Source organism: Melospiza melodia, chromosome 4 (assembly GCF_035770615.1).
Source record: "Melospiza melodia melodia isolate bMelMel2 chromosome 4, bMelMel2.pri, whole genome shotgun sequence".
NCBI lineage: Eukaryota > Metazoa > Chordata > Aves > Passeriformes > Passerellidae > Melospiza > Melospiza melodia.
The window spans coordinates 55,824,888-55,846,307 of record NC_086197.1 but is presented as its reverse complement, the minus strand read 5'-3'; the positions used below and the strand labels follow the sequence as shown (position 1 = coordinate 55,846,307).

Genomic DNA, 21,420 nt, shown 5'->3' with positions numbered 1-21,420 from the left:
AGGCTGGGGCTAGAGCTTAGTATGAAAAATGATAGAAGTTGATTAAAAATAATGTGTTAGGATGGTGGGCTTTTATTTCCTTCACTGTACAGTTCTGAGTGTTTTAGATATTGGATAAAGTTCTGCACAGAAAATGGGAGCTTGGGCAGATAGAACCTGACAACACTGCTTGCACTTTACTGTTTTCCTCTTGCAATTTATAATTGACATCTCCCTTTCATTGTTGTGTAACTGAAAGGAGAAGGTTTAGTGAGAGCTGTGATGCCTCTGCTGAGCTTCCTGTCTTGCATCTCTGAGGAGGAGCAGATCAGAAGTGGTTCTTGAAGTGGGTGTTCAGATTTTGCTGTACTGCCAGAGCAGATATCACGTTTGGCTGCTTGAAGACATAGGGGGTATGGACTCAGGTCAATTTGCAATAAGAGGTATGTAATGAAGTGATGAATTGCCCACATTTTTGGAGGACTAATCAGGTGGATTAGGATGTGCTATCAGCTGATCTGCAGCTTGGAGAAAAAAAAAAGAGCTGAGGGTTCAGTATTATTTTCATTTTGGTTAGGAAGGGTAGTTCAACTATTGTGTAAAGACCAAGAGCCTTTTAAATACCAGCTCCTGATTTCAAGTGCCCTTCAGTGGCCACGCCACTTAAAACAGCTCCTGCTGTGTCTGTTTTGCTGGTGCAGATGTTTGTGTAATGATACAGTGAATAGCTCTGTCAGGTCAGAAATGGCTTTTCTCCCTCTCAGAATTTTCTTGACCGGATCAGTTCCCTGATGTGACTTGCTCGTGAGTGGCTGTGTTAACACCATAGAGAAGGCCAGACCTCTTCAGCTGACCCTATATGTGGGTCCAAAATCGTTGTTTTAATCTTCCACATAAATCTGACTGATTTGCATAGATTCTTACTAAAATAGCAGTGTCTGTAAAAATTTGGATGGATAACTTTCAACAAGGGGTTGGTAGATTTTTGAAAGCTATTTAAGTGCATCTGTGCTGTTGATTGAGACTGAGAACCAATGGCATAATAATAAAATCAAATACACACCATCAGCCAAAATTCTGCTGAACTTTGATCATTTGTTATATTTCTAGCAATACATTTTTTCATAGTACTACAACTTAAATACTGGCTTACAACAGAAGTTCTTGTCAAATTTCTTCTTCATGTTTAGGAATATGAATTTAACAGTACACTTCACTGAAAGTGCAAAGCTAAACTGGAGATGGTATTTTAGTTTTTTTCACTTAGTGAGTAAGGAAAACTTGCAGATGCAAAAAGTCTGTGTATTTCGTGGTGTTACAGAAATGGTTTTTTACAAAAATATTTTGGATGTGAGGGAAGAAAGCAGCAGCCAAGTAATAGCCACATGTGCAATTTGATTATTTTTTGTTGTAGCTTGTTTACATTATGCCTTTTATCATAGCAGTTGAATGCTCTGAATATGTCTGCTCACATCTCCCCTGTGAGGTAGGAAGGTACCCTGACTCAGGCTTGCTGTGGTTGGGCTTTTTGTGTGGTCACTTAAGGAAATACATGGAAAAAGATGTGAATGTAGATTTTATCTAGCACAGTAATCTCCAGAGCATTCCCCTCTCTCAACTGACAAAGCTCACTGTGCTCCTTCTGCCACGCTCATCTGTTCCTCACCCATTCTGTGAGAACCATTTCCTTAATTGTTTGGATTTAAGCTCAATACATAATGACTTTCTGAAAAGCTGTACAGACATTTTGGTAAAGAAGGCATAGTGTGTCTGTGAGATGATGGAAGCTAGTTACAATCCACTTGGCCAAGCTGTAGCTCATTTGAGGAATTTTTTGATAAGTTTTCACTAGGAAGGACAAAACTAAGTTTTGCTGTTTTGTGGGTTTTTTTTGGTTGAGGTTTTTTTGTGGTGTGTTGGTTTTTTTTTTTTTTGGTTTTTTTTTTTTTTTTTTTTTGGTCAAGACCAGTATTACCACTGATTTGCAATGCATGTTGCTAATATGTGTTATTAATACGTACTTAAGCATGTGTAACCACTACATATGGTTTCTAAGACATGCTGTGAATTTTAGAATGATAAAATCTGGTTTCCATTAATGCAGTATTCTCGGTTTAATTTAATTTTTATCTCCTTTACAAGATACTTCAGTTTAGCTACTTGCATAGGGTCTGGCGCTCTCTGTGGTAAGTGACTGTATCCTGTTTCAGCTTTCAGTGGTGTAGTAAGGTTTGTTTGCCAGAATATATGATGATGGCTTGGTGAGACCCAGATCTGACTAGTTTTTTCTAGAAGTGTGGTGGTGAATAATATCCGAAACATGACTTTTCAGAAAGAAGTGAGCAGTGAATGTTACTGCTTGGACAAACTGGTGATTGTTTGAAGGGCTGACTGTCTTGGTTTACTTCTATAGCACCCATAATGTTGAAAACAAGTTTTAATTATTCTCCTTTTTCTTTGAAAAAGGCATCAAATGTAGAAGAAATAAGTTATATCTGTTACTTTGTTAAATGTAGTCTTAGGTTTGATCTTTAAATTCATCTTCTCATGGCATAGGTGGCTGATTTGCCTTTTCTTAAAAGCAGCAGTGTTCCTCCAAAACTGAAACATGGTCAGTCTATTTCCAGCCATTGATCAGGTGTGCAGGTAATAACTCTGTACGTGCAGGAATGAGCGTTAGCAGCTTGGCCTTGACAACAGAAATGTACTCAGTACACGGAAATCCTTTTTTCCTCTGTTTCTGGCTGAATTTGGAACACGAGCATTATTTCTTACAAAATATACTCCTGAATTGTTCATACTCGGGTTCTGGCTTTTGAGATTGTTTTGGTTATGTGTGTTCTCTGCTAGTGTAAGAAGATAGAATGAGGAAGGACAAAAATAGTGATTTTTGCATTTTGTATGAGTTGTGGCAAGAAATGGCTGCAAACTTCTGAACATCTCTGTCACTTGCACAGCATTTAGCAAGTGAGTCTATTTTAATCAGAACTGTGGACACTCTGTAACCCTCCCAACTTCTTAGTGTACATTTTGGCCTGTGGAAATACTGTCTTACTGTTCATCACCTGCCTGTAAATGCATTTTCTTCCCTGGTAAGCATGCTAGGAAGTGAGAGGCTTTTGACAGAGCACTAAAGATATATTGCGTTTGACTGCTGCCTGAGACTTCTCTGCACAGATGGATCGCGGTAGTCAACCCAAATCTAAAGAAAATTTAACGAAGCGGAAAGACCTCACTTATGTCCTACTGAATGAGCTGGTGGTGGTTTCATTTGCTCCTTTATAGGCTTATAGTCAAGAATTAGGCGTGTCCACACAGTATTTTGGTTTTTGGTTCGCTTGTTATGAGCTGTCTGTAGTGATGCATTACTATGTTGGCATCAGTGTTACATGGGGAGATCTGGGCAGCTGTCCTGTTATTTGTCCAGTCTTTGATAATCAGGGCAGAAAGAGTTGTAAAGGTTTATGTGGCTGTGAAGGAAAGCCTAGCATGGTACATTGCAGAAGATCATCTCACAGAGTGATGTTGATGTGGGAGTACTGATGAGTTCTCTTAATCAGCACTGGTTAGGGGCACTCTGATGCACATGGAGGAGCCATTGAAAGATGCTTACATGCTATTGACTGACGTTGGGTAATCTTGCATACAGCAAGGTCACAATGCAGTAGCTTCATATTTTGAGTAACTCCTGTGTTAACAAATTTCTGTGAGGCTGTTTCAAATGATTAAACAGGAGAGAAAATCTGCATTATGCTTAAAAATAAGTTCACATGAAGAAGGTCAATTGATACAGTGCTTGAAATAACTTCACACGTTTCACAAATAAGTCTGAGATTTGGGTAAGAGGACCTATTGCTTCTTCCTATTCAAGACTTCTGTGCAGTGATTCTGTAAGTGAGGCTGTTTTTTATCAGCCACACAAACTTGTAATATGTTTCCTTTGTTCCTGCCAGGTTGAAGGCAAATTTTGATCAGTGGGCTACTGGGGGAGAAATGAATGTGTTGGAGCAAAGTGAAACTGCTTAGCTTGGTGAGTGTAGTCTGCAGTGTCTAGATGGATGTGCTTAGATGGCTCTACAGCTACAGGCTGTAAATACTTTAAAGTCATGCAGCTTTACTGAGAGAGCTGCATGCACGTGTAGCAAGAGCGTAGGTGTGACACTGGAGTAGTGAAAACTGTGCCAGACTCTTACCTTCCCTCTGAATAAACGAAGATGTTGCATCTTGTGTGTGTTGGAACGTACTGTAAATGTGTGTAATTTGTGGCTGTTAACAAAATACTTGTTTGGAGGCAGGACTTGGTCCCTTCTGCTGGGGATGGCTGTGGGGATTATGGATGTGTACTGGCATTATGGAGTTTTATATGATTGTGTTGTAGTCTCCAGTTGGCAGGTGCTGCATTGTCCTCTTGAGATCATGCATGAGGAGGAGTATGTACCAGCTGAAAATGTTTTCTTTAAAGGCTTCCAGTAAAAAATTAATAAAACAGATACTTTTTTTACATGTGGGTGGGGAGAGACTTTGAAGGCCTTATCTATCTGAATGTATTTTATTAACAAGACTTGTCCAGGGGATTATTCTCAGTGGTTTTGCTCAGAGTATAGCACTTAGATATAAGCACTTTACAGGGCTGTAACTATTAAGAAAGGCTATTGCAGTAGTAATTCTAATAGTTCTGTATTTATAGCACATTAATGACGGGAAATGTGCTATATGTCTGAAGTTATCAGTGATGTAATGGGTTGGATCACATTCTATCTTTTTTTACTCCTGTTATTAATGAAATGCCTTTTTTCTTTTTGGCAGCTATTCTACTGAATATGTTACTCAAGTTAGTCTCCTTGTGAGATACTCAAAGCAAGTATCGTCCTGGTGAAAACTTCTTATTTGTTTGTCAGGGTAAATTCCAAGAATGAAAAAAAAATACATTGAAGGATAAAAATCTGATCTCCCTGTTTTGAGTTAGCATACATAACTTCTGGACTAAATAAATGTTACATGATTGCATGAGATTATGGAGGATAAGAATTTGTGCCTTGGTTGACCTTTACTGTATCTCTGTTCTTAATGGCATTTTACAGCATCTTGTGTTGTTTCTATTCATTATATAATTAAAATTCCTCTTTTTTAATAGTGAACAAGTCTTAAGACTGTTTGCCAGCATTGTTAACATACATTAGTTTGAAAATGTAGAAGTTTTCAAGCCTGTGGGTAGAGTTACAGCGAGCCAATATCATTCAGTGATTAAAATTTTTGTATGATGTAATGCAAAGAGGCTTCCTGAGATCTTGTCCAGACTATGCAGAGTAAGCTTTGGTAAAGCCATGTTTAAAAACTGGGTGTGAGATTCTGTGGGAGACTGAGCCTGTGAGAGGATGGCAGTGTTGCTTTCATGAAAAGAGAATGGGTGCCAAGCACGTGGTAGCCAGGGTGTGCACAGTCTCCATGACAAGTGAATGTTGCTGATTGCAGAGCCCCACACTGCTTATCTAGAGAGCTGCTTTCAACATCTGCCAGTTGCAGTAGATATTCTCTTACCTTTAGCTTGATAACTTTCTTCTACGTATGTTCTTTTTTCCCCTTATTTTTTTGCCTTAACAGCAAGTCACACAAAAAAAGAAAGAAGCTTGCCTTAGGTATCCTAATTTTAGTCCTACCCCGATAGGGCTGGAGCTTCGAACTAATAAAACATCAGAAGCAGTAATTCAGAAAAAGGAGGAGCTTATCCATAATAAGCCTGAACTGGACAGATTGGCACACTGTGGCATTCATAGAAGTGTTATTCATGTGATATATGTAGTCTTTAAAATGCTAAAAAAGTGGAAGTTCAGCAGAACAGCAGATCCCCTCTTATTGCACTTAAAATATAAGATTAAAACAGCAGTAAAGTTGACTTCCTAGAAGAAGAGAGACAGAATTTGAGGTATAAACAATTTGACAGTTCCCTTTTGATTCTAGTAATATTATTATGTGCATCAATCTGCATGAACCAAGGCTGTAACATAAAGTTAGAGGAAAGGGGCTGCAGAGACATGCAGTGCTGTGGGGTGGTTTTGTACCTGTGTGTTCTTTAGCCTACACACACAGATAGTAGAAGATGAAAGACTCCAGAGTCTTCTTCAGGTAACATACATGTTAGTTAAAAAAATAACCTTGGTAGGCAGATGGGAAAAGAACTGGATGCCAAATCTTGCCTGCATCTCATTTGTGTGCCTGTTTTGTTTTTGGTTTTTTTTGTGAGTTTGGTGATCTACTTGAATAAAACTTAAGTGCAAATCTAGAAATTAAATGGGTTCAGCTGAATGTGGCAAACACAAAACATGGCTAAATATGAAAACATAATGCAGGCAATTTTTCCAGGAGGTCTCCAATCTGAGGAGTTGGGGTTTTGTTTCATGGAAAAGTGTGTGCATTGTCTTAACATTCTTTTAAAGGAAAGAGTCTGTCCAGGTGGCTTTATCCATATTTTTTTTCAGGAAGAGAAAACCACAAGGTGTTTCAGACATGAAGTGCTTGGTGTCATCTGTTAATTTGGGGGGTTTGTTTTGTTTGGTTGGTTTTGGTTTTTTCTTTGTTTGTTTGGCTTTGGTGTTTAAAGGCAGTGTACATGCATGTACTTGTTAATTTCCATACTTTTCTTAATGCATCTAGTAATGTGACAGGCTTTTATAGAGGTACTAGCCAGGGTCCCCAGACAATTCTGCAGTTGTGGTCCAGTCCTTGAGGGTGAGTCATAATTCCACATACTGAATAATATGTTGAAATACAGAGGAGAGCCTTCCTGGAGTTTGTTTACTTATGAGTTGCTTATGTAAGTGTAGATGCTCATACACAGTATTCCAAAATATATTCTGACTGGCAAGTGTTTTCAGTTCTGTTTCATTCAAGGTAATATAGAAATCCTGAGGAATGAAGTTGTAGACTGTTTTGCTTAAATAGAGTGAACTTGTTTTAACTTTCCATCCTGTAAAGCAAAGCAGATGGCTGGGGGGAAAATGCGATGTGTTGTCTTGTGTTGGTTTTCACGTAGGGGTGTCACTGGAATTACTCAGGAACTGAGCATTGAGTATGCTGGTGCCAGTTCTTTCACACACTCACATGGATCCTTTCATTGGGTTGTCTTGATTTGAGCTTTGGTCAATTGTATCTTGAGTGTTTGCTTATAGAGATCTTCCTGGTGTGAAACATGGACCTTGGGTATCATTCCTGTGGTAAATCCAAGGGTGGTTTGAAAGCATTGCAGGGTTCTTGTCACATCTCTAAGCGTGGTAGCAAAATACTTGGATTACTCCCAGTATTAGCCCTAGGGAATAGTTGGATGGTGAGGATTGCTCTCATTTGCTTTGCAAATATTGTTGGAAGTTTCTCTCTTTAGGGGCACAAAACCACAGCCAGTAAGTAAATGATGGTGGGGAAATATTAATGCTGGAAGTGCAAGTGCACTCCAGCTGGTAGTAGGCTACTGGCCTGCATCACGTAGAAGATTGGCAGGTTGCAAGACAAGGGGGTTAAACATTGATGTACCAGGAAGTAGAAGAGAAATACTAAATTCTAATTGCTGTTGAAGCAGGGAAATTGAGTGGGGTACTGGTGTGACTGAGAAACATACCTTTTTTTTTCCCTCTCTTTTTCTCCATATTTAGGAGGGCTTTCGAGCTGCTGCTCTGCTGCTGAACAGCATGCAGTCCTTTCGGGAGCAAAGTAGTTATCACGGAAACCAGCAGAGCTACCCGCAGGAAGTGCACACTTCATCCCGACTGGAAGAGTTCAGCCCCCGCCAGCAGGCCCAGATGTTCCAGAGCTTTGGAGGAGGTGCTGGCAGTGGACGTCGTGGAGCAACAGGAGCCTCTACAGCAATGCCTGGTGAGAGCTCTGGCCATCAGAGCTACCAAGGTTTCAGAAAAGAAGCAGGAGAGTTTTACTATATGGCTGCCAACAAAGATCCAGTGGTATCAGGAGGGCAGCAGCCGCCTCAGCGCAGGCCTTCTGGACCAGTACAGAGCTATGGGCCCCCTCAAGGGAGTAGCTTTGGGAGTCAGTATGGGAGTGAGGGACATGTGGGCCAGTTCCAAACACAGCACTCAACCCTTGGGGGTGTATCCCACTATCAACAGGATTACACTGGTCCTTTTTCTCCAGGGAGTGCCCAGTATCAGCAGCAGGCTTCTAGCCAGCAGCAGCAGGTGCAGCAGCTGAGACAGCAGATCTATCAATCTCATCAGCCTTTACCCCAGGCTTCCAGCCAGTCTGCTTCTAGCACCTCACACTTGCAGCCAATGCAGCGTCCATCCACCCTGCCTTCCTCTGCTTCAGGCTACCAGTTACGAGTGGGTCAGTTCAGCCAACACTATCAGCCACCTTCGTCATCCTCCTCCTCCTCTTTCCCTTCCCCACAGCGTTTTGGCCAGTCAGGACAGAATTATGACGGAAGCTACAACGTGAATTCTGGGTCGCAGTACGAAGGCCATGCTGTGGGTTCCAATGCACAGGCCTATGGCACCCAGTCAAACTACAGCTTTCAGACGCAACCGATGAAAAGCTTTGAGCAGTCTAAGCTGCCCCAGAGTGGGCAGCAGGGGCAGCAGCAACAGCACCCACCTCAGCACGTAATGCAGTATTCAAATGCTGCCACCAAACTCTCTCTTCAAAGTCAAGTGGGACAGTACAGCCAGACTGAAGTTCCTGTAAGATCACCGATGCAGTTCCACCAAAACTTCAGTCCAATCTCTAATCCATCTCCTGCTGCATCTGTGGTTCAGTCTCCAAGCTGCAGCTCTACCCCTTCTCCACTCATGCCAGGTGGAGAAAATCTCCAGTGTGGGCAGGGCAACATGTCCATGGGTTCTCGAAACCGGATCCTGCAGATGATGCCTCAGCTTAGTCCTACACCATCTATGATGCCAAGCCCCAATGCTCATGCGAGTGGATTCAAGGGGTTTGGACTGGAAGGACTGCAGGAAAAAAGGCTCACAGATCCAGGACTCAGCAGCCTGAGTGCTCTAAGTTCTCAAGTTGCCAATCTGCCCAACACAGTCCAGCACATGTTGCTCTCAGATGCCTTGGCACCTCAGAAAAAAAGTTCCAAAAGATCATCCTCTTCCAAGAAGGCTGACAGCTGCACCAACTCAGAAGGCTCCTCCCAGGCCGAGGAGCAACTCAAGTCTCCCATGGCAGAGTCCCTGGATGGTGGCTGTTCCAGTAGTTCAGAGGATCATGGGGAAAGGGTGAGACAGCTGAGTGGCCAGAGTACCAGCTCAGACACCACTTACAAAGGGGGTAATTTAGAGAGACCTAACTCCTCACCAGCACAAGGTTCTCAGAATGAGCCATCAAAACTCAGCAGCAGTCCTGCAGCTAGGGAGGATGTGGCTTCCCCTGATGGGAAGGAAGCTGTGGTGGCTGTGGAAAATGCCCCGAAAGTGAATGAAAAGGCAGTTGGGGTGATTGTGTCCCGGGAAGCCATGGCAGGAAGAGTAGAAAAGTCAGGTGGACAAGATAAACCTGCACAAGATGATGCTTCCACAGCCTCTCAAGCACCAGCTAGCACTAGTGGAGCAAAAGAAGCTGGGCATGCAGGGACACAGCAAGAGACTCAAGGAGGAGGTAAAGGGAGCAAAAGTGGCGATAACACTAACCATAATGGGGAGGGGAACAGCCAGCCTGGTCATGCAGTTGTTGGGCCAAATTTTCCTGCAAGAACAGAATCTTCCAAGTCTCCTGGCAGTTTAAGATACAGCTACAAGGATAATATAGCACCTGGTATACAGAGAGGTATTGGTGGCTTTCCACAGTATCCATCTGGTCAAGAAAAGGGAGATTTTCCAGGGCATAGTGAGCGCAAAGGCCGTAATGAGAAGTTTCCTAGCCTCCTCCAAGAGGTTTTACAGGGGTACCACCATCATCCAGACAGAAGGTACTCTAGGAATGCGCAGGAGCATTCTGGGATGGCTGGGAGTTTGGAGGGAGCCATGAGACCCAATGTTTTAATTAGTCAAACCAATGAATTGACCAATAGAGGCCTCTTAAACAAAAGCATGGGGTCCCTCCTAGAGGGCCCTCACTGGGGTCCCTGGGATAGGAAGTCTAGCAGTGCAGCTCAAGACATGAAGCAGATAAATTTAGCTGATTACCCTATTGCTAGAAAGTTTGATGTGGAGTCTCAGTCTGCTGCCCATGAGGCAGGAGCACTCTCAGAGAGGAGATCAGTGATCTGTGACATATCCCCATTAAGGCAACTTGTAAGAGATCCTGGCCCTCACCCCATAGGGCACATGGGTCCTGAGGCCAGAAGCGGAAGGAGTGAACGTCTTGCCCCTGGCTTGAGCCAGTCAGTAATACTCCCTGGTGGTTTAGTATCCATGGAAACAAAGATGAAAGCTCACAGTGGGCAAATAAAGGAAGAAGATTTTGAGCAGTCAAAGAGCTCAGCTAGTCTAAACAATAAAAAAACAGGAGACCATTGTCATCCTGCTGGCATCAAGCATGAATCTTTTCGAGGCAATGCCAGCCCTGGAGCTGCAGTCTCTGATGCTGCTCCAGACTACATGCCCCAGCAGGACACCAGATCGACACAGATGAGACGAGGACCTGGCAGAACTGGAAGGGGTAAATCACCCTCTCAATATCAGGATCTTGCTGATAAGCTGAAAATGTCACCAGGCAGAAGCAGAGGCCCAGGTGCAGATCTGCATCACATGAACCCACACATGACACTATCTGAAAGAGTTAGCAGGGGTTCCTTGCATTCTGTCTACCCTCAGAATTCAGAAGGCCCATCTCTGGCTTCAGCATATCACACCAATGCTAGGCCTCATGCTTTTGGTGACCCCAACCAGAGTCTGAATTCCCAGTATCATTACAAGAGACAGATATACCAGCAACAGCAAGAAGAATACAAAGACTGGGCAAGCAGCACTGCTCAGGGTGTGATTGCTGCAGCTCAGCACAGGCAGGAAGGAGCAAGGAAGAGCCCAAGACAGCAGCAGTTTCTGGAAAGAGTAAGGAGTCCCTTAAAAAATGACAAGGATGGAATGATGTACCTTCAAGGTAGCTCTTACCATGATACTGGAAGCCAGGAAGCTGGGCGCTGTGTCATGGGGAGTGACAGTACTCAGAGCAAATGCGCCGAACTGAAACATGGCAGCCAGAAGTTGCAGCATCATGAATCTGGTTGGGACCTCTCTCGGCAAACTTCTCCTGCCAAAAGCAGCGGCCCTCTTGGAGCAGCCAACCAAAAAAGGTTTTGCCCTCAAGACAGCGATGGGCATCGACGAGAGGAATCTACAGATTTGCCCAAGCCTAGTAATGCTATGCTTAGGCTCCCTGGCCAGGAGGACCAGTCTCCACAGAACCCATTAATTATGAGGAGGAGGGTCCGTTCTTTCATCTCTCCTATCCCTACCAAAAGACAGCCACACGATATGAAGAACAGTGGCAGTGACGATAAAGGGCGACTGATGACTTCAGCAAAAGAAGGAGCTGATAAAACATACAACTCCTATGCTCATTCATCTCAAAGCCAAGATGCTGGCAAATCAGTTGCAAAGGGAGATTCCTTCAAGGACCTGCCAAGTCCTGATAATAGGAATTGTCCTGCTGTTTCCCTCACAAGCCCGGCAAAGACCAAAATATTGCCCCCAAGAAAGGGGCGAGGATTAAAACTGGAAGCTATTGTTCAGAAAATTACATCTCCCAATATTAGGAGAAGCGTTTCTACCAACAGTGCTGAAACTGGTCCAGATACTGTCACTCTTGATGACATCCTGTCCCTCAAGAGTGGGCCTGAAGGAGGAAATGTGGCTGGACATGGACCAGAGGCTGAGAAAAGAAAAGGAGAGATACCAGATCAAGTGGGGCCAGCAAGCCAGGATACAAGTGGTGAAAAAACTGTTCCAAGATCTTCAGAAGAGTGGCAAAGCAGCGAGGATGATAAAAACAAAAAAGAGGTCCCTGAAACCACCAGTATTGGCAAAGAGGGAGGAGGATCCAGTGCAGCACCACCACCTTCTCAGAAGTCAGGTGGTCAGGGAAGGTCTGATGGATCTGTAAGTGGAGCTGGAACTCTGACGTTTTCTGACTCAAAAACAATCTCCCCTTCCAGTGTGTTCATTTCTGAACCAAATCCAAAGTCTGAGGAAAAAGATGGAGATGTGACAAACATTTCACCCAAGCCAGATGGTTTCCCTCCAAAGGGATATTTCCCCTCTGGAAAGAAAAAAGGGAGGCCAATTGGGAGTGTGAACAAGCAGAAGAAGCAGCAGCAACAGCAGCAGCTGCCTGTGCCCCCGCCTCCCCCGCCAGCACCATCACAGCCTGCAGAAGGGGTGGGTGCTGGTGAGCCAAAGCCCAAGAGGCAAAGGAGGGAGAGGCGAAAACCTGCAGCACAGCCACGGAAGCGGAAGCCTAGACGGGCTGCTCCAATCGTGGAGCCTCAAGAACCAGAGATCAAACTTAAATATGCTACCCAGTCTGTAGATAAAACTGACTCCAAGAATAAGTCCTTTTTCCCTTATATTCATGTGGTAAACAAGTGTGAATTAGGCGCTGTGTGCACAATCATAAACGCGGAGGAAGAGGAGCAGAACAAATTGGTGAGGGGTCGGAAAGGACAGAGGTCTTCAACACCCCCTCCCAGCAATGCAGAGAGCAAAGTGCTGCCCACCTCAACTTTCATGCTGCAAGGCCCTGTAGTAACGGAGTCTTCTGTCTTGGGGCATCTGGTTTGCTGCCTGTGTGGCAAATGGGCCAGCTATCGTAACATGGGTGACCTCTTTGGTCCTTTCTACCCCCAGGATTATGCAGCTACCTTGCCCAAGAATCCACCTCCAAAGAGGGCCACAGAAATGCAGAGCAAGGTCAAGGTACGGCACAAAAGTGCTTCTAATGGTTCCAAGACAGATACTGAAGAGGAGGAGGAACAGCAACAACAGAAGGAACAAAGAAGCCTGGCTGCTCATCCCCGCTTTAAGAGGCGGCACCGCTCTGAGGACTGTGGCGGAGCCTCTCGGTCACTTTCAAGGGGAGCTTCTTGTAAAAAAGCATCCGCTGATGGTGGCAGTGCTGGTGAAAAGACTCCTTTGGACTCAAAACCATCTATGCCCACTTCAGAAGGTGGCACTGAGCTGGAGTTACAAATTCCTGAACTACCTCTTGACAGCAATGAATTTTGGGTCCATGAGGGTTGTATTCTCTGGGCCAATGGGATCTACCTGGTCTGTGGCAGGCTCTATGGGCTGCAGGAAGCTGTGGAGATTGCGAGAGAGATGGTGAGTACCTGACCTTACTATACACAATTATTTTCTTTCATTAGCAAATATATGCCATTTGGAATACTGTTTTTCCTTGTTCTTCTCTCATGTCGTAAACAGCCATTTTTTATCTTTAATCAATCTGTAGTGATGTCCTATTGATGACCTCATTTAGATCTCTGCCACACGTGATCAGATAAGATTTTTTGGACATCAAAAAGTTGGGTGCTTATTATCTAGTAAAAGTTCTGGATGTCCAAAGGCTTTCTCATGACTACAGTGGTCTCTTTGCCCTTCCTTCTTCTATTCTGTTAGATATTTAGTGTTCTCTAGGGCTCTTCTTGGAGTCATAGAGTGAAAGGACAAGTGGTAGCAGACACAAATTGCAGCAAAGAAAGTTCTAGTTCAATTGGCAAAAAATTTCAGTGAGGCTAATCAGACATTGGATTGAGGGTGGGGAAATGACAGAAAAGCTGTGGAATGCCCTGGTTTTGGAGATGTGGTTCTGGGCAGAGCCCTAAGCATCTTTACATCTCAAGGTGGATCTACCTTGGAAGTTGGCTCTGCTTTCAGCTTTCAGTGAGTTACTCTGCACTATAATACATACTACGCAGCTGTAGGAGAATTTGCAGTCCTTACAAAATAAGGTGGAGAGAGCAGAATTGCACAAAGGTCTGTAAGCTTTGAGGGAAATATTTTGGGCTTAGTATCGATGAGTTCACAAATGCATTCACAAATGACACTGGTAATTTACTTTCTCCAGAGAGAAGTACACTATAAGTGAGAAGTAATAGGTAAAATGAAAGCTGGGACAAAGGAAAAACTTTTTTCACTACTGTCTGATTGTGGATGGACACGTTCTTTCCTGAGGCAGAAGCTTTAAAACCACAGTTATGTGCCTTGCTTTGCCATTGTCACTATCCTGCATTGCGTTTTTTATGGTTATCTTTTTTTGTATTGTTCTCTGTCTTAGGTCAGACCATGGAAGAGGCATAGAACTACTTTTTCCTGTTGCTTTCAGGTTCTTCCTTTTCTAAACAGTGTTGGGATCCAGTTTTTATCTTCTTTCCTCTGTATTGTTACATACAGCATGCTTGTTTCCTCCCCATGAGCTTTTTCTCTGCAAGTTTGATTCCTGGCTTGTTCTAAATTTTCACTCAACTGTTCTTTGACAGTAATTACATGCTTCTCTGCCCTAACTTGATTTGGCTTGCATTCTTGTTTCTAGTCTCTCATTAAACATAGTCAGTTAATTTCATTTGGTTTTCATCGAGCCATGCCCGCGTGCTTGTTCTGATGCAACTGCTGAATTTCTTATCTCTGATAATTGCAAGGTTTCTTTCAGGTCCTCCACTACCATTCGGATTCTACTGGCAGTGTGGCCTGCTTTCATTTGTCTGGTAGTTCACCAGTATTTAGAATTTGTATCTCTCCAGCCTGATTTTCCCTTTTTACTGTGTGTAGGGTGTGTCTTTCACTTAGAATTCTGGTTTTCCCAATAGCAAATGCCTTTTTTACAAGTTCTTGAACCGCTTGAGTTATCCTCCAGTGATCCTTTTTGTGTCCCTGTTTTTGCAAAGGACATAAGCCCAGCTGTGCTCAAACATGCTGTGTTGAGAGGCTCTAATCAAACTTGTTCAATAATAGCAGCCCGTTATCCACATTTTCATGTGGGTTTTTGCATGTTGTTTGACGTCTAGTTCTTTCTCTGCGTGGAATCTTTGACTTTCTGATTGAATATGCTTTGGCTTACCCTTTAGCACTTTCTTCCAACTGTTACAATCATCTCCTACTTACAAATAAAATTTTTTTTTCCTCTTCTTCTTAACCGTTTCATCTGCCTTTATGGCACCTTACAAAAATATCTCCTTATCTCCCTTGAACTTTGTGTTCTTTTCCTCTACCTCTTTCCCTCAATCAGTTCCTCTATCTTTTCTTTTCCCTCATAATGCCAGTAGAAATAAGTGTTTCTCTTTTTTAAAAAAAAAAAAAAGGTACAAAATGCTCGTGGCCTCTCTTGCCTTTGCAACTACTTCTTAATTTCCTTTTTCTTTTTTCATCTCAAAGTTCTTTGAGTGCATTGTCTGGGGCTCTTGTCCTCCACTGTGGCTTCAGTTGTGCTCTACTGCAATTGTAATCAGTGTTTATGGTGATCTTTTCCCAGTTGAGGTTCAGATCCAGTGCCTAATTTTCCATTTTTCTGTCGACTACATTATCACTATCAGCTGTGCTGCTTTTGAAGTGTTGTTCCACCTTTGTTTCCTGCCTGTGTCTTTTGATTACCTCCTTGCTTTCCATTGTATTTTTCAGAGAGGCTGTTTTTCATTACTTCATGCTTTTTTTGTGGGGCTCACTGAAGTTTGCTTGTGCCTTTTTTTTTTTTTTTTTTATCCTGGAATAGCATGCTTTTGAGTAGCTCTTGGTAACTCAATCACTTTCTTCCAGAGTGTTGTAGAGCTTCCATGTTTCTCCAGATTCATGTTATTTCGATACAAACTTAAAAATTGTTCTTGAATTCATAGTGAGTTTCCAAAATCTCACTTTAAAACATTGCTTTTAATCTACATTATCCTTAATCCATTGTCTGTAATTTTATTCTGATTTTCATGTCACTCAGATTCACAATCTCATTTGATTTTAAAACTATTTCTTCCTAATCCTTCCTATTTAAGGCTGCAAGAAATACTGCTTACTTTTGGTATATGATAAATAATATGTAGTCTTTCAGTGCTCTCCACTTTCTGTCTAGATCCATTTTTTAACTGTTCATAAGACTGAACTTTCAGAGTCAGGGACAATTGTCTTGTGTGTACATTTTGTTTTGCTATAGAATCATAGAATGATTTGAATTAGAAGCAGCCTTAAAGATCAAACCCCCTGCTGTGGGTAGGGACACCTTCTACTAGAGCAGGCTGTCCAGGGCCCCATCCAATCTGGCCTTGAACACTTCAAGGAATGGGCTGTCCACAACTGCTCTGGAAGGCTTGTTCCAATGCCTCACCACCCTCACAGTAAAGAATTTCTTCCTAATACCTAAGTTAAATCTACTCTCAGTTTGAAACCATTCACCCTTGTCCTGTCACTACATGTTCTTGTGAATAGCCTCTCTCTTGTATGTTCCCTTCAGCTAGTGGAAGGCCACAATTAAGTCACCCCAAAGCCTTCTCTTTTCCAGACTGAACAATCCCAGTTCTTTCAGCCTTTCCTTGTAAGGAGAGATGCTCTGCCCCTTAAATCATTTTGGTGGCCTCCTCTGGACTTGCAAAGACTGTCTTGGTCTTTTTGCATAGACCAAAAAGGTCTATGTCCTTTTTTGTGCAGAAGACCCCAGAGCTGGATGCAGCACTGCAGGTGGGGTCTCACCAGTGCAGAGCAAAGGGGCAGAATCCCCTCCTTCATCCTGCTGCCCACGCTCCTTTGGATGCAGCCCAGGATACAACTGGCTTTCTGTGCTGTGAGTGCCATTGCTGGGTTGTGCCCAGCCTCTTGTCCACCTGCACTCCCAAATGCTTCTTGGCAAGGCTGCCCTTGATCCCTTCATGCCCCAGCTGGTGTTGATACCAGGGGTTGCCCCACCCCAGGTACAGCACCTTGCTCTGGGTCTTGTTAAACCTCATGAGATTCCCATGTGCTCACTTTTGAGTCTGTTCTGATCCCCATGGCTGGCATCCCATCCTTCAGGTGAGTGAAGAGCACCACTCAGCTTGGTCCCTTCATCTGTGTCATTAATGAAGACATTAAATAACTCTGGTGCCAACGCAGACCCCTGAGGGACACCACTGTCACTGATGCCCACTGGCACTCTCAGCCGTTCATCTCTACCCTCTGGATCTGACTGTCTGACCAATTCCTAATCCATCTAATGCGTCAAATCTGTCACTCTTCAGTTTGGAGAGAAGGAGAAGGGTGTTGTGTGGGACTGTCAAAAGCCTTACATTTCAAAAGCATTACATAGGAATTACATCCTCACCCTTTCCCAGGGAGGAAGGAGTCACTCTGTCATAGAAAGCCACTAGGTTGGTCATGCAGGACTTGTCCTTTGGTGAAACTGTGCTGGCTGTCCTGAATCACCTCCCTGTCCCCTGTGTGCCTTAGCACAGCTTCTAGGAGGATCTGTTCCATGATCTTCCCAGGCACAGAGGTGAGGCTGAGAGGTTGGTAGTTCCCAGGGTCCTCCTTTCTGCCCTTTTTACAGATGTGTACAATGTTTCCCTTTTTCCACTCACCTGGGGTTTCACCTGACTACCAACTTTTCAAATACCATGGAGCGTGGTTTAGGAATTACATCAGCAGACTCTCTCAGCAATCTCAAATCCATCTTTTCAGATCCCATGGACTTGTGTACATTCATGTTCCTTAGGTGTTCATTAACCTGATCTTTGCATACAGTGGGAGGAACACTTGCCTGCCTCAGTCCCCATCCTGTCATCCATCCACTTGAGAGGTGTGGGAAGAGAGGTTGCCATTGAAGACTGAGGCAAAAAATTTGTTGAGTACCTCAGCCTTCTCCTCGTCCATTGTTAGCTGTTTGCCAGCATTGTTTATGGTAGGGAGTACACCTTCTTGGTCCTTCCTTTTCTGGTTAACCTACCTGTAGAAGACCTTCCTGTTATTCCTTGCATTCCTTTTCAGGTTCAGTTCCAGCTTTGCCTTGGCCTTCTCCGCACTATCCCTGCACAACGGAACTTCATCCCTATACTCTTCCCATGTTACCTGTCCTTGTTTCCACTGCCTGTGTCTTTGTTTCTTTCCCTTTGGTTTGACCAAGAGTTCCCTACTCAGCCATCCAGTCTGTTGCCTTCCTTGCTCACTTTCTTGCTTCTGAGAATTGCTAGCTCTTGAACTCTATAGAAGACTTCCATAAAAATCTGCCAGCTCAGTTCTGCACCTGTGTTCCTGAGGGCAGTCTCCCAGGGTACCCTATTGACTATCTCCTTGAGGAGCTGGAAGTTTGCTTTCCTGAAGTTCAGGGGCTTAACTTTACTCCTTACCTGACCCATATCACTCAGGACTGCAAAATCCACCAATGCACGATTGCTCCAACCCAGACTGCCTCCCATCTTGACATTCCCAGTTAGTTCATTTACACTGGTGATCATCAAATCCAGTATCAAGTTCCCTGTGGTAGGGCTGGCACCTGGCTCAAGGAGCTATCTTCCATGCATTGCAGGAGTCTCCTGGATTGCCTGCAGTTACCTTGGTGCTTCCCCAGTAGCTGTCAGGGTGGCTGAAGTCCCCCAGCAGGACTGGAGCGTGTGAGCACCACACCTCCTGTGACTGGGGCAGGAAGGCTTTGTCAGTGGGCTCCCCTTGGTCAGGCAGCTGTGGCAGACCCCGGCCTCAGGGCTCCTTTGTTACCTCAGTGTCTGATTTTTATCCACAGTATTTCAGCCTGCTCATGGCTGTTCTTCAGAGACAGCTCTTCACACTCAATGCACCTCTTGACATGGAGGGCAACCCCTCCACCTCTCCCTCCTTTCTGTCTCCTGAACAGCTCATAGCCATTGATAGTCACACTTCAGTCACACAGTTTGTCCACCAAGTTTCAGTAATGGCAACAAGGCCGTGACTTTCCAGCAGCATGGTGACACCCAGCCCCTTTGGTTTGTTGCCCAATTCTGTGTGCTTTGGTGTAGAGGCACCTTGGCCAGGCTGTTGGCTGCATCACCTTCCCAGAGGAACACCCCTTAATTCCTTTGAGATATTTCCCTGCTGGTATCCCTGTTGGCTTCTGTTACCTCAGGAGTCCCTGGCTCACCTCTCTAACACTCCAAGTGTGCTCCAGTGTGCCCAGCACATTTCAGAGTCAAGGGCAGAGTGCCCTCACTAGTGCCCTGTTTCTCTAAGCTTTGCATCTCATCCCACAGCTTGCCAAGGACAAGCCTAATACTGTCCCCCTCCCGAGTCAGAGTTGAAAGCTCTCTGTTGTGTCTCATGCAAATACAGTATCCTGAGATGATGCGTGGCTCCTCTGTATAACATTGGTAAGAGTAATCCATTTATCACCCCTGTGACAAATAATGGAAGAGGTTTTCTTCTAGCATTTTTCTCTTCCTGTTGTAGCAGGCTGTTGTGCTGGTTTCTCCTCTGGAAGCCGTGTAACCTCACCCCTTCAGCTCACAGAGGGTTATGTGCAGCACTAAGATGGCCATGGGGTATTCAGAGGTGTGCCTGCCAGAAGCCATCCCCAGGCAGTGGAAAGGCTCTGTTGAACTCAACTCTCCTGCCCTGCTGCCTGAGGAAAGCCTTCTGGCTCACACAGCTGATTTCCTATGCTTGTTGCATATGCTTTTTCTTTACCTCCTCTGTGCTTTGCAAGTGCATTTTCTCTTTTTTCCTCTGACATGCAGTTCATTAGTGTTGCTGTCATGGAAAAGCAGACGTAAATCAAGTAGCTGCTTCCTACCAGGAACAAGTAGAGAGATGTGTGCACAGGCACACAGGAATGTAGCTCTTGGATTTTGTCTATGGGTAAGGAAGGACATTAACATATGGTATATGAAGGGTCATGATCCTGGAAGTGAATAATGCATGTATGTAACTCATTCTGTGCAAATTAAATATTCCCATAACTAAAAATTACCTAAACTGTCTGTGGTACCAACAGGGTAAATATGCACCAATTTAAACTGAATCCATACCATTAAGTGAGTTGAAATATTTTCTTTAGACACCTGGCTCAGTTGCTGTTGTTTATGCAGCACTCTAGTATAGAAATAGGAAACTTAAACCTTTAGTCAAAGTCCATTGATGTAGGTAGTGATACAAGTAACCTGCCCTGTGTTTCTTCTTCTTACACAAGCTTACCTATTTTTTTATCACATGGAAGCTCATTATAGATTTTTTTTTTCCCCTGGACACCTATTCCTCACATGCTTTCCAAGATCAGAAAATAATTTTTCTTGCTAAATTGTTTCTTATATGAGTAAGTGTCTGTCTTACTGCAGTTTTTTTGACAACTGGCCCATAGTCAATCTCAAGAAAGGATTTTTATTTATGTGAAGGTGCTCAAAGATCAAATTGTACCAGATGCTCAAGAAGAATTCCTGAGAAGGCATTATCTTAAAAAGGTTTATCAAACTGTGAAGTGACTCTCCAGAGCTTTGAGCTTTCCTTAAAGTCTGTTTTCACTCTGGACTGAAAATGGTGTGTGTTATCTGCTAAGCAGCAATCCAGGTGGTTTCCAAAGTGCTAGCATCTGCCTTTCTTGAAGGCAAAAAGGTGTTCCTTTCACTCTGGTCACTCTGCTGTGCTTTTTGGTTCTGAGAATGTGATCTAATTAAATGGGCTGCTTCAGATGCAGAATGACTTAATCCTTCTCCTTATTTTGAGGCTCAAATAAGATACCCCAGCAGATGAGCTAAGGAGTCTGTCTCCCTCATAAACTGTTAATGCATAGTCATGGTGCTAAGTGGCCTTCTTGCAGTTAGATTTTTTTTTTGTTGTTTCAATGTTGATGAAATCTTGAACTGAAAAATTGCCATCTCCTTAGTGCTAGGTGATCCTGTCACTTATAAATTTTTTTGTTTCAAATACTGTAGGTGGCCAGAAAGTTCCCTGTCTTGTCTATTTTTTCACCATTTTTCTATTAATGAGAAGTTCATTTCCATGTAAGATGAAGTGTTGGTTACCTCTGAAACTGGAGGAATTATGGAGTCACTTTGGTAGTTGTCGGCAGTTTTAATGTTCAGAAGAATTGATGGTCTTTATTCTCAGTATTAAATATATGAAGCTGTAAATGAAGAGAACAATGCAGATAACATTCTTTGTGTTAAGTTGAATCCAAGATAGTTCAGCTATTGTTTTCTAAAAAGCTGTTCACTAGGAAGGTGGTATGCTGTTTCTTACAGGGCTTCTTTGTAAGACATGTTTTTTCCTAAGGCAGAGGCTCTGACCTGGCACATGTATTACTTCTGGTTAGGATGGGTTTGTTTGTTGGTTTGTTTGTTTGTTTGTTTTTCTTCTACCTCTGCTCTTTTTTGAATTGACCTTGCTGAAGATAAATGTAGCTTGTGTCCCTGCTGAGAGTGTTCTGTGAAAGGAAAGTTTGTTTATCCCCCTTTTAAAGATCTCTTTAAAAGGTCTAAAAAATATAATGCTTTTCTCATCAATCTCTGCATCTCTCCCAGCTTTAGAAATGTTTTAATCCTTATACATGGAAAGGAGTCCTTGGAACCTGTTTCCTTTGTTGCTC

The 21,420-nt window shown here is 43.5% G+C and overlaps 1 protein-coding gene across 6 annotated transcripts in view; it reads left to right on the top strand.

Annotated features, from left to right (window-relative positions):
- TCF20 (transcription factor 20) overlaps positions 1 to 21,420 on the top strand; it is a 129,020-nt gene that overhangs the window by 75,559 nt on the left and 32,041 nt on the right. For all 6 annotated transcript variants that reach the window (XM_063154659.1, XM_063154660.1, XM_063154662.1 and 3 more), the window contains one exon: positions 7,623 to 13,244. In XM_063154659.1, the coding sequence (XP_063010729.1) occupies positions 7,659 to 13,244 (5,586 nt within the window). In that variant the 5' untranslated portion in view covers positions 7,623 to 7,658. Of the gene's footprint in view, positions 1 to 7,622; positions 13,245 to 21,420 lie in introns of those variants that run through there.